At 40.9% G+C, this 17,549-nt stretch overlaps 1 protein-coding gene across 1 annotated transcript; it reads right to left on the bottom strand.

Annotated features, from left to right (window-relative positions):
• Window positions 1-1,181: 1,181 nt before the first annotated feature.
• Window positions 1,182-16,997, bottom strand: znf281a (zinc finger protein 281a). Its single transcript, XM_080043370.1, has 7 exons — window positions 16,875-16,997; window positions 13,932-14,333; window positions 10,946-11,047; window positions 5,699-5,825; window positions 4,675-4,758; window positions 4,451-4,569; window positions 1,182-4,002 (listed from the first exon to the last, which is right to left on the bottom strand). The coding sequence occupies exons 2-7, from the start codon at window positions 14,289-14,291 to the stop codon at window positions 2,371-2,373; spliced, it is 2,424 nt and encodes an 807-aa protein (XP_079899496.1). The 5' UTR covers window positions 14,292-14,333; window positions 16,875-16,997; the 3' UTR covers window positions 1,182-2,370.
• Window positions 16,998-17,549: the final 552 nt, after the last annotated feature.

The following is a 17,549-nucleotide window of genomic DNA, read 5'->3' as shown; positions in this document are numbered from 1 at the left end:
TATTGTTTTCTCCCTAATCAGTTTTAAATTCAATGGACAAGTACAGCCTTGTGAACCACGTCACAAGAACCTGAAAGAACATACAAATGAAAGATATCAGCTACAAAAATTTGGCGGTGATATTTAAAAAAAATGGGGGAAGAAAAATAGTAATATAAATTGTATACAGGGGTCAGAGTTCAGTACAGTCAAATGTAGTGTTTTTTTTTGTTTTGTTTTTTAATTTTTTTTGTAAACAATAATAAGGTCAAAACTGAAGAACTGAACACTGCATGACACATTTACAGAACCCCTTAAGCAACAGTGCGTTAATGGGTCACATAAATGTCATGACCAACAATGTTTAAAAATAGTCGCACAGAAACATGACATTTCTTTTCTTTTTACATTTGACAGCATCTCTGCTACACACACCAAACCGTCACTGCTTTGTTCCTGGTTTACTGTGATATGAGGTATATGCGAGGCAAATTCGAGTTGACGCCTCCACTGCTCAACATGGCAACACATTATTTAAGATATTACAGCATTTGCATTCACTCTGCCATGTTTCATGATTGCTTAAAACAACAGACCATCAGGACATAAAGGGCTTTGGAAATTCATTCAGCAGAGTGATATAATTTCCAGCATTAGAAAGGCCAGTTGCCGCTATGGAAGACAGCGCAATTATTGTTGTCTGTACAAAACTAAACCGTGCAGTATAAATACAATTAAAAATCAGCGAGAAATTAAATTTTACTAGACAATATCTTGCACCCGTGCGCTTCTGAGGAATAGGCACCCAATTATCTAGCGGGAAATATATGCTTTGTACTGCCAGCACACGTGAAAGACCTAAATGCACACAAATTGAATGGGTCAGTCATTTTTGTTACTTAAACTGCATCATGGCTGCCTCAGTAACAGCTAGATAAATACTTGATCACTAACACGTTTGTCATCCAATTCAATAAAAAAAGCATAGCTGCTAATTTGGGTAACAAGTCAAAACTAAAACTAAGGGTTTGAATTACATTTACAATATCCCAATTTAATGTTACTGTATTTTAAAAGACCCACCCCCCACCCCCAAGCTAAACCCTTCCTAAAAGTAAGGAGAAAGACTAAATGTTAATGAAAAATCCCAATTCCACATATCGACACCCTCCGCCCTCCCACCATTCCATTATAAACCCAGACAAGGGGTATTAACATTCATACACCCAGAATATGTTCAGCCCCATCTGCATATGCCCAAACAACCTTTCGTCTCTCTCTCTCCAAAAGCCAGTCCACTCCTGACGCCTGAGCTTCCTTGATCTGACGGGTACTTTTTACTCACTGTAAGAAAACCTGCTCAAAGTGCTAATTGAATTATTCTAAAGAAATAGAGAGAACTGAGGAAGAGAAGGGGGGAGGCCTTTCCATCGCTGTCCAACAGCAACCTCTATTGGCCAAAGAAAAGCCCTGAATTTATCACTTTTGTTCTCCAAAAATATACCAAGGACAACATTTAACCCCCCAAAGCAGCCCTCCTTCTTCCTCTACTTCAACTGGCAGTTCCCCAGAATGATTAAATCTGTTATTTTACATTAATATATATTCTTATAAATATATATATATAGATATATATATATATATATATATATGTATGGCCCTTATTGAAGAAAACATGAGTTTCACATTGACACGAAAGTACCATAATCTCTATATAGCCAAGTAGAAAGTGTTTTCAGTGCTCAAGTGAGCGGGCAGCAGTCTGTCTATGTCACACTCATTCAACAAGTAACAAAACATAAGAAATATCCGCTTTGAAGTCGCAAACTTAAAACTTCTGAAAAGAGTGCGCACTGCACCTCGTAGGCTTCTCCTTTTTCACTTTTTCCTGAGTAATACTTTCAACCGTGTAACAGACAACTTTTTTTTTTTTGCTATTTCAATACTGGGCTATTCCCTGCCATCGTGGTAGTTTTCATTATTATTTTTCATTTGTAACGTTGATTGCTCAAACACTTCAGCTCAGCTCATTAGAAAAGAAATACGTCCGGCGCTACTCTACGGTTATTAAAAAAGTACTTCAATTCATGATTAATGACCAGAATGTCACTAACATGATTTGAACATAACAGTAAAATACATATTTAACTTAAAAATATCATACCTTAAAAAACATTTGCATTTGGAGGACGCCTTGCAGGCTTATTGTGAGGAGAGGAGTGGGCACAAAAAAACAGAGCAACAGTATAACTAAAAGAAAGACGTCACTTGAAAAAATAATAATAATAACAATAATAATAATAATAAAATAGGAGCACTAAAAAAATAAAATAAAATAAAAGAACTTTAACGACGAGTGTTCTCTCTCTCTCTCTCCCTCCTCTCAGGCTCTCATCTGTAGCTTTGGCTTGTTGTAGTTTTGGAACCCGTACTTACTGGCTCATTGACATCCGATAACAAACTACTATACCCTGAGAATTCAGACACGGGCGTCCGTACCCGGTGATCCACCTCCGCGCTGGAGTCGGTGGCGTAGGACAGGCCGCGCCCGTCCGACTTGTAGCCAAAGGCCTGGGCGAAATGTTCGATGTGGAAGGAAGAAGGCTTGGAGTCCAGGGAGGCCAGGTCCTGAGGGTAGACCCCGTTCTTACCCTGCGGATCCTTCAGGCTCAGGTCAGATGGGCTGATCTGGTATGAAGCGGAGGAGGAGGGGGGCGGCGTGGAGGAGGAGGAGGCTGAGGCCTGGTGGTGATGCTGTTCTGTCAGCTCCTGAGAGGGCGTCAGCTGCTGCTCCAGGCTGCTCAGGTGGAAGCTGTGCTGCGGCGAGGAGCCCGTGGTGGTCAGCATGGCAAAGTGGGACTTTGGCACGGAGGAGGAGGAGGAAGAGGAGGAGGAGGGCAGCGAAGGCGAAGACTGTCCGAAGCCACACTCCAGGGGGGACGTAGTGTAGATGTTTTTGTCGGTGTAGAGCGGGTTGTTTCCCGAGTGGTGGGAGGTGGTGAACTGAGGTCCTGAGGTGGTTGTGTTAGGGGGCGCGGGGCCCAGGGGGAAGCCGCCCGTGTGGCTGGTGCGCTCCAGAGCCTGCAGCAGGAAGCGAGAGTACTCGTGCATCATGGAGTTCTTGTCCCCTCCGGAGGGGCTGGGCGTGTGGCGCATGTCGGGGCCCTCGGGGTTCAGGTCAACATGGTGGTGTTGCTGGTGATGGTGGTGGTCGCCCAGGTCAAAGTGAAGGTCGTGGTGCGAGCCGTCGTGTTTCTGGCTGTAGTGGTCCAGGAGGCTCTGCAGCACCTCATCAGGGATACCAGACTTGTCCAGTAGAGACACATCGCTGTCCATCACACTGGAGACCAGGCCCTGAATGACGGATTGGTGGGAAGACAAGTGGCCGATGCCCACGTCGTAGTCGCCGGTTCCTCCGATCGACACCGGCCCTGAAGAGTCTGTGTTGTTAGCCGCGTTAAGGTAGCGTCTCTTCTTGATGAACTGCATTGCGTCATCGTAGTTACTGCTGTTGCTGGTGTTGGTGGGCCCCGTGGCTTTTGCCCCGTTACTCTGCATGAGTCCCAGGCCGTCCACTCCTCTCTGCTCCAACGAGCCCTGAGCTTTGTTCTGATCCAGACCTGCTGCTGCTGCTTTGTCCAGGCTCTTACGGTTGGCCTTCTTGAACGCCATCTTTGGAGCTCGGCCCTGGTGCTGGTCCTGTTGCATGCTGGGACCCGGCTCTGTGGAGGAAGACACCGCTTGGTTCTCCATAGAGTATTCATGGATGCTGTAGCCTCCAGACACAGCCCCCTGAATGTGAGGGACCCTCGCCCCTCCTCCTCCTCCGCTGTCTCCCTTCTTCTTCTTGGACCTTCCTCTCTTTTTCCCAGTATTCCCATTGTTTCCCTGAGTGGTTCCATAGCTGCCATGTTGTCCCATGTCCACACAACCCAGGTCCATCATCCCGGGATCCATATCCTTCTTTATGTCTTCTCCGCAGGTTCGCTTGTGCTTAAGCAGTCGGTCTGTCCTAGAAAAATACTAAAGGGGACAACACACACCAATTATTATTTCAAGCAATGAAGGGGTTATTTTAAAATGGCGGAGTCAGCGATTCTGGAGAAAATGGTTGTCAATATCTCTTATCAAATCAGTGAATATCTCCTCACAATCCGCTACCTGTCCGTACTGCGTGCGCTGAAAAATAAATATGGGATTAATACACAGCCTAGGGTCTGTAAACTGGTATGTAAACAAAAGGGTCCCACCATTGGTAACAACATGCCTGTTTACAGAGCCTAGGCTGTGTATTAACACCAGATTTATTTTTCAACAAAAACACAGGTAGTGGATCGTGAGGAGATATTCACCGATTTCGACAAGAAGTGATTCTGACAACAAGCATTCTCCAACATCGCTGACTCCTGCTTTAAAATTCTTGATATATGAATGATCACATTACATAATAATCACTAAGCAGCTCACTGACCTGTTGGCATGTCTCACATCTGTACGGTTTTTCTCCACTGTGCGTCCTCTTGTGCCTCTCCATGTGGTACTTCTGAATAAAACGCATGTTACACTGGTCACAGCTGAAAGGCTTCTCTCCTGATGTACAAAAAACAGCAACGCTCAAGGTTAGCGGACAGAAGCAGACGTTAAATCACAGTTTGAATTGGGAGATTTTGTGATGGAGGGTCATTAATCACTCACCACTGTGGATTTTCTCGTGTCGCTGGAGCAGGTACTTCTGAATGAAACTCATGTTGCACTGATTGCATCTGAAGGGTCGCTCACCTAAAATGGAACCCCAGAGATGTATGCTTGTTATGTTGTATCCCCCAGAATCGTAAAGTTTAACTTATTAAGTTTAATGTAATGCAATGCAATTTAAGATAATTCCAACCTAGTTTTAGTTTATAAAAAGTTTCAAGAGTTAATTTGTATCCATGCTAATTCTTTGGGCTATAGCCAAGCCCAACATTTGACGCACTCTTGACCAAAAGTGGTATGTTTTAAAAATTGCTACTGCAATGGATTCCATTGCATTTCACAGATGTGTATGCCTCCGTGTACGTTATTGTGGATACAGTTCATTATTTTAAAAGACTGGTGATTGAAAAACGTTTAAACTTTTAATCATGATTCTGTGTGTATACCTGAATGTAATGGCTAGTAAAGGGTGCTTATACCTTTACTATGTGTTATGTTAATAATAAGTTGTGAATGGTGCACAACCTCAAATGGACCATACATTTCATCAATCTGGAAGCCAAAATATCTTAATAAAGTGATAATAACATGACATGATGCATAACTTAGAGCTGAAATTTAATTTCAAGTTACATAAGCAGACATCATGTAACAGCGATGCTTCATGTCAGAAGGAAGGAGTCAGCTACCCAAATAGTGCTACAGTTTAGGCAAATGTTTTTTTTATACACGCTCAACATTATATCTGAAGTAATGCACCTTAATAACACTCATCAATCAAACTGTAATATAAGGAGATTGCACTATTGTGTGGCTCAAAAGTAGTCCTGCTGACCTTGTTAGCATTCAGCATCAGAGCAGCAAATCAACAATGTGGAGCATCAGTATACAGCTGGTGTAATAATAGAATCAAAATGTTTTCTTTTTTTGTGCCAACTTTGCTATACTCAAAAAACTCCACATCGAAAAAGTACATAAGGGAGAAAATATGAGTAGGGTGTTGAAAACTTGCAGACTCGGTTACCTGTGTGTATGAGTACATGTCTGCGTAGGTGATAGGAGCTTCTGAAGCATGCGGCGCAGTGTTCACAGATGTGAGGCTTGTTTCCCGGCGACAAGCTGCCTCCGTCTCCATCCAGCATCATTGATTGCTGTAGAACAATAGAGAACAGGCGTCAGATTCAGTCACCTGTCTTTTATATCCTCTTAATAAAAAGGATCGGTTGATATCCGTTATATTGGGTAGAATGTACAGGTCCTTCTCATATAATTAGCATATTGTGATAAAGTTCAATATTTTCTGTAATGTACTGATAAACATTAGACTTTCATATATTTTAGATTCATTACACACAACTGAAGTAGTTCAAGCTTTTTATTGTTTTAATATTGATGATTTTGGCAAAAAAGTAAAGAAAAACCAAAAATCCCTATCTCAAAAAATTAGCATATTTCATCCGACCAATAAAAGAAAAGTGTTTTTAATACAAAAAAGTCAACCTTCAAATAATTATGTTCAGTTATGCACTCAATACTTGGTCGGGAATCCTTTCGCAGAAATGACTGCTTCAATGCGGCGTGGCATGGAGGCAATCAGCCTGTGGCACTGCTGAGGTGTTATGGAGGCCCAGGATGCTTCGATAGCGGCCTTAAGCTCATCCACAGTGTTGGGTCTGGTGTCTCTCAACTTCCTCTTCACAATATCCCACAGATTCTCTATGGGGTTCAGGTCAGGAGAGTTGGCAGGCCAATTGAGCACAGTAATACCATGGTCAGTAAAAAATGTACCAGTGGTTTTGGCACTGTGAGCAGGTGCCAGGTCTTGTTGAAAAATGAAATCTTCATCTCCATAAAGCTTTTCAGCAGATTGAAGCATGAAGTGCTCCAAAATCTCCTGATAGCTAGCTGCATTGACCCTGCCTTTGATAAAACACAGTGGACCAACACCAGCAGCTGACATGGCACCCCAGACCATCACTGACTGTGGGTACTTGACACTGGACTTCAGGCATTTTGGCATTTCCTTCTGCCCAGTCTTCCTCCAGACTCTGGCACCTTGATTTCCGAATGACATGCAAAATTTGCTTTCATCCGAAAAAAGTACTTTGGACCACTGAGCAACAGTCCAGTGCTGCTTCTCTGTAGCCCAGGTCAGGCGCTTCTGCCGCTGTTTCTGGTTCAAAAGTGGCTTGACCTGGGGAATGCGGCACCTGTAGCCCATTTCCTGCACACGCCTGTGCACGGTGGCTCTGGATGTTTCTACTCCAGACTCAGTCCACTGCTTCCGCAGGTCCCCCAAGGTCTGGAATCGGCCCTTCTCCACAATCCTCCTCAGGGTCCGGTCACCACTTCTGGTTGTGCAGCGTTTTCTGCCACACTTTTTCCTTCCCACAGACTTCCCACTGAGGTGCCTTGATACAGCACTCTGAGAACAGCCTATTCACTCAGAAATTTCTTTCTGTGTCTTACCCTCTTGCTTGAGGGTGTCAATGATGGCCTTCTGGACAGCAGTCAGGTCGGCAGTCTTACCCATGATTGCGGTTTTGAGTAATGAACCAGGCTGGGAGTTTTTAAAAGCCTCAGGAATCTTTTGCAGGTGTTTAGAGTTAATTAGTTGATTCAGATAGGGATGGGGCCGATCCGATCCAGTATCGGTATCGGGTCCGATATGGCCGAAATCTGCGTATCGGATATCGGACTGACAGCTCCGATATTAAAATCCGATTTTTTTTTTTTTTTTTTTTTTTTCTATGTAACATGCGCCGACGTTCGGTGGAGGGAGAGAGGACATCACTTTATAATTTGACATACAGTACATATGAGTTTGTTAGCCAGTGAGCTAACCAAAGCTAATCCAAGTCAAGGAGAGGCTTGTGACAAATTCTACTATGTAAAATACAGCCAAAGAGAGAAAGACTGTTTAGACAAACAGACCACCACATATTCTAGTGGGGCAGAAGTGATCATTGAGAAGGATTTCTGCCTTTAAGATAAACCTATATGCATTTGTGTATATTTATTGCTCTTTTAAATTAGAATTGCTTAAGCCTTCCTATACATAACATCACCACCAACGAAAAAATGTATAACAATTATGATATCGTATCGGTCAGTATCGGTATCGGCCGATATCCAAACCCCAGGTATCGGAATCGGATCAGAACTAAAAAAAGTGGATCGTCCCATCCCTAGATTCAGATGATTAAGTTAAGAGCTCGTTTAGAGTACCTTTTCATGATATGCTAATTTTTTGAGATAGGAATTTGGGGTTTTCATGAGCTGTATGCCAAAATCATCAGTATTAAAACAACAAAAGACCTGAAATATTTCAGTTGGTGTGCAATGAATCTAAAATATATGAAAGTTCAATTACTATCATTACATTATGGAAAATAATCAACTTTATTTTTTAACTTTTAATATGCTAATTATATGAGAAGGACCTGTATATGTAGAATGAGCCCTGTCTGTTTTTTTTTTTTTTTTAAATCACACTAAACTTTTTAAACAGACTAAAAAATTACATAGTCAGTATTTTAACTATATATATATAGTAGTGCTGTCAGTTAAACGCGATATTAACGGCGTTAACGCAAACCCATTTTAACGGCGTCAATTTTTTTATCGCGCGATTAACGCTCGTCATGTCCTAGGAGACGTTGTGGTTTTTTCACAAGCTGTTGAATCAACTAGTAATGTTTTAACAACTGAAACACCACAAACTATACATATGGCTCGCAGTTAAGTTACTGTCAATTCAAACGGAACATGTCCTACAGCGTAATTTCACATTAAAATCATTTAACTGGCAAAACGGCGAAACGTCAAGTCAATTCTGACTTTTATTTTGAAGCAGAAACCGGAACCTAGCACTTCCTAGCTCAGTTACGCGACCGTCACTAGTCTTCCGTGTGTGACTCTGAGACCCATGCTCTGAGTCTACACGGAAAAGAACAGAAAAGAAAGCTTTTCATTTGCAGAAGTCTAACTTATAACCCTGCGCGCACACCAAAACTTCCATGAATGTTAGTGGCAGCCACCAGTCATTAATTTTCACTTTAATTTTCGCTACGAAGGGAGACTGAAGCCTCGGCTGCAGCAGCGCCATGGCAACCACCTGTGTGTCCACTCAACACAGTCTGAAATAAGTTGTGGATGAAAGACTCCCAAAACATTTAGGCAGCAACCAGTCTAATGTAGCCTTAATACTAATTTGTTTTATATACCCTATGTTGTTTTATGGTTTGGTTTTTAAATAAAAAAAGAAGTTCCAATATGTTTGTGAATGCTGTTCAAGGGGTAGGGTGCAGGGGGGGGGGTCAATAGGCTATTGTTATTTGCACTGAATTGCAAATTATGATATTTTAGAAGAAATATTGTATCATTGTAATTCAGTGTATTTCTTCTTAAATATCATAATTAGAATGGGTGTGATAAGAGCATTAAAATGAGAAAATATAATGGGACAAAAAGAAGTCAAGGGACATTCAGGCTAGAATAAATAAAAATGCGATTAATCGCGATTAATCGCGAGTTAACTATGACATTAATGCGATTAATCGCGATTAAATATTTTAATCGCTTGACAGCACTAATATATAGTTATGTATATTCTATATATAGAATGTTTCTATGTGCAATTTCTCTATTAGATAGGGCTGATGACTTCCATATATTTAAGACAACAACAAATCAACAAGTTGTTTTAATAAATAGTTAGGGGAGAGTGGGGTGAGTTGTGATACTTTTTGCTCAAAGTGACTTTAAAAAGGGAGGCCTTGACAGTAATGTCTACAACTGAAATATGTATGTATATTTCAGGATGGTGTTCATACCTGGCAACAATAACTTTGGATCTGAAATAAACTGTTTAAGAGATATAGCTTCGGGAAAAAAAGTGGTCTCGTGGCACAACTTGCCCCCGGTGCGGGGTAAGTTGTGTCTTTGGAGAGAATACCTTGGGGTAAATTGTGCCATTGATATATATCTCATAAACTGTAATGCTATATAAAAGCAAGACAAATCCATTAGAAAATGTACTCATTTAAGGTTAATGTTAAGTAAATAAAGTAAATATTTTACAAAGATTGAAGGTCAATTTTCTTAAACAAGGCCTAGCATGTCTAGGTGGTTTTACCTGCAAAGCTTACAATGACAAAGTCACCATCATCATCATCATTCATCAGGCCATCTGAATTCTCATCAGTGGTGTCGTTAAGTGGAATGGAGATGTCAGTCTCTTCTGAGCAACTGTAGCCTATCACTTTCTTTTTGGTGACCAGCGTATACACAGCCATGCGACTGGCACAACTCTCAGAAATGTACTTCGCAGTAGCTGCTCTGCGCTTGTGGAACCAACTGCCACCTGATACGTGATGCCCCCTCCATTTCTGCCTTTAAATCAAGGCTCAAAACCCATCTGTACACCCTAGGTTGTCCTCCCCATTACCTATCTTACCTCTGCTCTACTTTCTTTGTTTATAAGTGGATGTCTGGGTTTTATGTATTTTATTTTTGTTATTGTTATTTTACCTTAATTTTTTACCTACTGAATGCACAATGTGCAGCACTTTGGTCAGTGCGAACTGTTATAAATGTGCTTTTATAAATACATTTTACTTACTTATTTACTTAGAACTCACCCCAGGCCCTTTGGCACAAACAACCGCAGCATTTTGGAAAAACTAGCAGTTTAGGGCTAACACCTTGCTAGCTGTATAGACTCAAAATGTAGCACACTAAAGCACTAAAACGTGTCAAATGTTTTTAAACGTGTCTATAATTGTTCGGACACAATAATCATTAAACCTCGATCAAAGAAATTTTACTTTGAAAGGCAAAAAACTGTTTTTTGAGCTGTAATGTGCTTACATCTCATTCCATGCGTCTCCCTCCTTTACAGGCTGAGTCAAATGGATAGCTCTTCAAAAATATGTGGTCTATTGTCTCCCCTATATGCTTTTCATTGTATTCGTTCACACAATTGTTTTGGGAAAGGGTTTTTTTTTACTGGGAGTTTTCTCAGCCGATCTAAGGGTGTAAGGGCAGGGTGTCATATTGTATCATATTGTATGAAATGTAAAGCCCACTGAGACGAATGTTATTTGTGATTTTGGGCTATACAAATAAAACTGATTTGATTTGATTAGATTTTTATGTGCACAAATGCTTATTTATTTTTAAATAATTTTCAGTAAATAAAAATTTGACCACAATCATCGGTAAGATCACAACATATGACTACATTGAGAGAGCTATAAATATGACAAACCTTTGCCTCGCTTCTCTTCTTTCTTGGTTTACCCTCTTGTCCATCACCATTTGACCTTCGACCTTTTCTCCCAGTGGGCTCCTTTCCTAACTGACTCGGCAGCTGTGACGATGACAAAGGGAGGGAGAGAGAGAGACAGAAAGAGAGAGAGAGGGCTGTGAGAGTCAGCCGTGACAAGGACATAGCTTGATTGAAGGCTAAGGCCCTCCAGCATAAATGCGGTCCATGTTTGTTTCTCAGGCAAACAAACAAAACACTCAAACGATGTCTAGCGATTGTCTGTTGGAAAACTTGCTGTTGTGCAAGATGTGGTTCTAGTGGGTGAAATAACACAGCTTTAAATTTACGACCACTCTCTGCACGAGCAGCCTGTAATTCACCGTGAGAGCCTTTCATTTACTACTCTCACCAAAGAAAGACAAACCATACACGTACACACTACACACACACACCAAACTAAACATTCAAAATGTATACTCTACACTTAACTGCATCACAAACAATCTGTCTGGGGTATTAATTCAAGAAGGACCAAAATGGGTTCCCATTTCCCCCCTTTCTTGGTCTGTCTGTGGCATGCTGAATCTCAGTGCCATATGGAGACTTGACTGGGTGAATGTGGGTGCACCTGCTGTTCTCAAAATAAGCCAAATCTTTTAGGGTAAAAAACAGGAGTATAGGCAAAATAAAAAGTTGGCGTTGGTTTGCAAAAAAATATAAAAAATGCCACTCAATCCCAAAAAGTGGCATTATCTACAATAGAAAATCTTAGTGAGAGCATGAATGAAAAATGGGAATGTGAGGTTTTTAAAGGTTCCACGTGTTAAAATAATAATAAAATAGTCCTTTATTAATAAAATTTGGCACAGTGAAGACAATAATACAATGTTTTATTTTATTTTTATCAACCATGCACCTACAGCCCTGATGACCTCTGATGCCCGGCTATTGTTAGAAGTGTGTGGTTGTGTGTATTTCTATTTGAATAAGCACAAAAGACGTCTGAAATGAAGTGCAAGCTTAAACAAGACAGCTGTGTCCTTGCCGTGACGTTTTCATTCACGCTGAGGCAAGATGACATCATCCATTTTTTCCCAAAGAGAGAAGCAGAGGGAGGGGGGGAAGGGAGGGGGGCTCTTTTATATTTTGCATCTCAAGCCGTCAGTAGATTTATGTCACCATAAACAGTTTTGCACTAGCTCCTCCTCTGCACCCGCCCTCTCTCAGGCTTTTCAAATATGATGAACACAGCAGGCCTTTTTATGGGAGCAAACTGACCTAAAATTATTCAAAAATAAATCGGAATCTAATTATTTTTTTTATCCGGGGAGAGGCCAATATTGCTTACGGTTGATTTTACATTGGTCATGTCAACAAACGCATTAAAACTGGAGCGTCTAAAAGGAAAAGCACATAAAACACCATCTGTTTTCACATGTAACATTATAAAATGATGAACCTAAATTTATTGCTAGATCTACTGCAGTAGAGCCCTAAACGTGTATGCAGACCTCCACACTTTCTCCCACTCTTGCAATGATGCATTGCATATCTGTGCCTGACAGAAATGAGCTAGATAAGGTGGTGCAGGAGGCCTGGAATAGATCAATTGAGGCAGCAAAATCGTTTACTTTACATGGAATATCTGGTGATATATGTATGTATGTATGTATTTATGTATGTATATATATATATTAGTGCTGTCAGTTTAACGCGATATTAACGGCGTTAACTCAAACCCATTTTAACGACGTCAATTTTTTTATCGCGCGATTAACGCTCGTCATGGCCTAGGAAATGTTGTGATTGTTGTTTCACATGCTGTTGTGTCAACTAGTAATGTTTGAACAACTAACACTACAAACTATTCATATTGCTCGAAGGTAAGTTACCGTCAATTCAAACGGAACATGTCCTACAGCGTAATTTCACAATAAAATCATTTAACTGACAAAACGGCGAAACGTCAAGTCAATTCGGACTTTTATTTTGAAGCAGAAACCGGAACCTAGCACTTCCTGCTGCGCGACCTTTACTAGTAGCTTCTTCCGTGTTGTGAGTCTGAGACTATGCGGAAAAGAACAGTAAAGAAAGCCTGTCATTTGCAAAAGTCCTACTTATAACTCTGCGCCCCCACCAAAACCTCCATGAATGTTAGTGGCAGCCGCCAGTCATTCATTTTCACTTTAATTTTCGCTACGAAGCCTCGGCTGCAGCAGCACCATGGCAACCACCTGCACGCAGGCATAGTGTGCCCACTCCACACACAGTCTGAAATAAGCCGTGGATGAAAGACTCCCAAAACATTTAGGCCTACAACAACCAGTTTAATTTAGCTTTAATACTTATTTGTTTATATACCCTATGTTGTTTTATGGTTTGGTTTTTAAATAAAAAAATAAGTTCCAATATGTTTGTGAATGCTGTTCTAGGGGTGGTGGGGAGGGAGGTTATATAGCCTATTGTTATTTGCACTGAATTGCAAGTTGTGATATTGTAGAAGAAATAGGCTACACTGAATTACAATGGTGTAGACATCATTGTAATTCAGTGTATTTCTTCTTTATTATCATAATTAGAATGGGTGTGATAAGAGCATAAATATTTGAAAAAAAAATGCGATTAATCGTGATTAATCGCGATTAATCGCGAGTTAACTATGACATTGATGCGATTAATCGCGATTAAATATTTTAATCGTTTGACAGCACTAATATATATATATATATATATATATATATGTGTATATATATATATATATAAAATGGAAGTTAAAAAAACTAAACACAAAACAATGGTTTTCATTTGTCGTTTTTTCCTAAAACGTATGGTTACCTCACCAGTTGCATGTGTACACATGCACACCCCTAGCATTGATATGTTGATATTCTACATCTCCTTGTTTACAAAACTGAACTCAAATATTGGTGTACTACTCTTGTTACTACCCCTGCTGTCCTGATTAGCTATCAGTGGTCCTACTTACGTTGCCCATGTTAAGGTCGTGCACGTGCTGCAGGCTCTGGTTGTTGCTGACTGTCACCTCCAGCAGTTCCGTGCTCTTGCCCAGCCCTCCTGGATAGACTGGCAGGCGGTAATCGTGCTCCGACAGCTTCTCCTGCTTGATGCCCATGGTGTGAACATAGTCTCCCACGCCGGAGCAGCCCATGCGGCTGCCCTGCTGCATGCCCATGCTGCAGTCGGGCGAGTCGCGCTCCTTCTTCAGGATCATGTCGTGAGGCGGGAGGTCCTGCATGACGGAGTGGGCCGCCAGCCGCGGGAAGCTGGTCATCGGAGGGAGGTGGCTGAACATGAGCATGCCGGGGCCGAAGTTGTTGGAGTCCATGCTGCCGGGAGGTAAAACTATGGGCTGGCAATCAGTGTCCTCCTGTGACAAAGAGAAAAAAAAAAAAATTATTAGGAATCATCATAACTAGCAATTGATAGGGCTAGGTATGGTTTAAAAAATGCCAATATTGATACCTTGACTTTGATACCGGTTCCTGAACGATACTTTTTTTCCAATACCAGTTACTTTAAACATCAGTTTTAACACGATAACAATACACACAATTGTGAAAAGAAGAAGAAATTAAGTTTTATTTTTCAGCTCATTGGCATTTTTACAAAATATCAAAACATGAAACCTTGGGGACACTCGCGGTGTAGTGGTTAGAACGTCCCACACATGAGCCTCAGTCCTCGCAGCAATAAATAAAACCTTAATTAAGCTGAAATCGTAGTAACTGTCATCAGATAACAAAGACAAATGCCCGATGTCCTGAGCGACTGCAGCCCCACACAGCCAATCACCAGCTCTTTTATATTGGAAAATCCAAGCTTGCTGCTTGCTTATTGGCTCACTGACGTTGAACGACAACAAACTTTTTGATACTTGATATTTTAAAACTCGGCATTAGCCCTAGCAATCAATCAGTGATACTCACTCATGACAGACCTACAAATAAAAGCAAACAGACAACCATTAAGGAGCCAGTTAAGCTCGGTCTCCAGGAATCGGTGTCACAGCCTCTGATCTCACAACTGGGCACTGCTTATCGGATTTAAAACTAACGTTTTTGTGGGTCAACAAAGGGCTGTAGTCTGGCACAATGACAAGTGTAAAAAACAGGCAAAACACTGGAGTTTAAACATGTCTCTGGTTGATTACAGTGAGCATGTTACAGTGTTAGCGGGGCAAAAAGGTCACGGCGACCATCAATGCTAGACACAACACGAGAAGAGGAATGAGGGGATTGAAGCTGTGCGTTAATCTGTTTGATGGGAACCCATCTGACCCAGTCATCCTATTTGCATGAGCTTATGTGCCAATGAGAGTGCACACTGGCTGCATTAGAAGGACTGTTGGTGTAATGTTAGAAGGACTGTTGGTGTAATGGCGCAGCCTCAGCACAAACCATAGTGCACGATTTGTAATAGCCCTGAAAGGGGATTTTTAATGCAGATATTTGAAAGAGCTTACACGTTAACATTTTAATTAGATGTGATCATTTATGCATATTTTTTATCTCTTGAGAATGAGACTGTGTCTCAAAGAGATTACCTGTATAAATAAAGGTTAAATAAAATAATTAAAAATTGATAAATGTAAATATGCATAAATTGCACATTTAAAAAAGACGTTGGGAAAGTGTCTTTTACATGATGCAACATGATTTTTTAGTGAATTTAAGATGCATTGTAAATCATACAGCGGACAGCTTTTTTTTTGCTGTTTACTTGTATAGGCTTTGAGGTGTTGATGGTAAAGATGAACACATGATCAGCCACAAGGGTGGATTTTACATTGTAATTTGTATTTGTATGTTGAATTTAAAAAAATTATTTGATTTATTGGTGAGTTAAACATGTAGCACTTCAGATGAAATATTACTTGAAAAATGTGTCCACTGTTCCATGCAATAAGAGGAAATAAATCACAGATTGTTGTAATTCCTATATGAAGGAACCACATGAACAACATATCCAGCTAATGAGAGATCTATTGCTACTGCCAAATGCCTTTAGCTTAGATGTTGCGTTAGCAACAATAACCTACCTAGCTAACACAAAGCCAACTTTTCTAATAAAAAAATGTAAACAACCTAGGAGTCCCTGCGACATAACTTTAGCTATTTCCTTCTCACGGTCGTTAAAACATACAAATAGTGTTCAGTGGACCTTGTAGTCTGCGTGCATTTACTACAAAAGCTGGTTCGCTGTGCCTGCAATTAGCTACCAAGCTAAGCATTTGGGCTAACCACTCTCCTTCTTGCGGGGCCCTTGTGTTCTTTGTGATGCAGGATCAGGCAATAATTAATATGGCCATGCAATAACAGCAGAGGATCAGCGCTCCACCAAAAACCAACAAAACCCGTGCTAATGTGCTCATACAAACACTAAAGCTACAGCACGAGAGGAAGTCGGTGCATTCGAAACATTTAAACAAAGTTATGTGTGTAAGCTGCTTTGTATTTAGGTGTGTGTTGCAATTAAAGAAAGACTGATTTAGTAGCCGATATCACAAGCACACTGGCGTAGACGTTGCACGGGACGGGACGCACACACACTCGCAGACAAAAAGAAAAAGATCAAGGACGAACGCTGGATAAAAAAAAACAACACGTCTCTCTTACATTATTATCTGTAGTTATCTGTGACTCCTTTCTCTCAAGTTCCAGGCTTCGTTTCCTGCTCGACTGTAAAATGATGGAGCGACAACACGAGCGTGACCCATAACAAAACGGCCCGTGCAACTCCAGCAAGCGAACAATGATGCTCGTAGCGATTAGCCGAGGCTGCTAACCTTAGCTACGGCGGCGCACGAGCGGTGCTTTTGTTGTCTGTCCCGCACGAGGACTTTTAAACCACTGCACCCACGTCCCTTCCACACAAAAAAACAAATTTGTTCCCAATACCCCTCGCTTACCGGTGCAGGAGCATGACCTAGTGCTTTGGCTCGCGCGGTTTCACCCTCAGCTGTCCGTTTTCAGGATCTAGAGCCAAAACATTGTTCTCCCGCAGCTGCTGGGTTCTTCCATCTTGCCTAGGCGCAGGGGATTATGGGTCCCGCAGACGGACGCGTCCTGAACAGAGACGCAACAACAACAACAACATCAAAAAATAACAATGTTGGTATTGTTATTATCATGTTTTTAAGTTATTCCAGTGATTTTAACGCCACTGTAAAAAATACATCTTCAGCTATTAAGACAATAAGATAATTATTTATTATTTAGGTTAGGCTATTAGCCTACAGATAGGCCTATTATAGGCTGCATGCACGGTGTAAATATTGATCCTTGAATATTTCTTTCGTTTTTGCACCAACACTTTTTTGAGGATGAATAAAGTATCTATCTATCTATCTATCTATCTATCTATCTATCTATCTATCTATCTATCTATCTATCTATCTATCTATCTATCTATCTATCTATCTATCTATCTATCTGTCTGTCTGTCTGTCTGTCTGTCTATCTGTCTGTCTGTCTGTCTGTCTGTCTGTCTGTCTGTCTGTCTGTCTATCTATCTATCTATCTATCTATCTATATTTAATGGTCTATAAATTCCTGAATTTTTACTTCATTCTTGCATCTGATCT

The sequence above is a fragment of the Ammodytes marinus genome (genome assembly GCF_949987685.1).
Source record: "Ammodytes marinus genome assembly, chromosome: 16".
Classification (NCBI taxonomy): Eukaryota; Metazoa; Chordata; class Actinopteri; order Uranoscopiformes; family Ammodytidae; genus Ammodytes; species Ammodytes marinus.
Note: the sequence above shows the minus strand (reverse complement) of the source record. Positions and strands in the feature narration are given on the sequence as shown.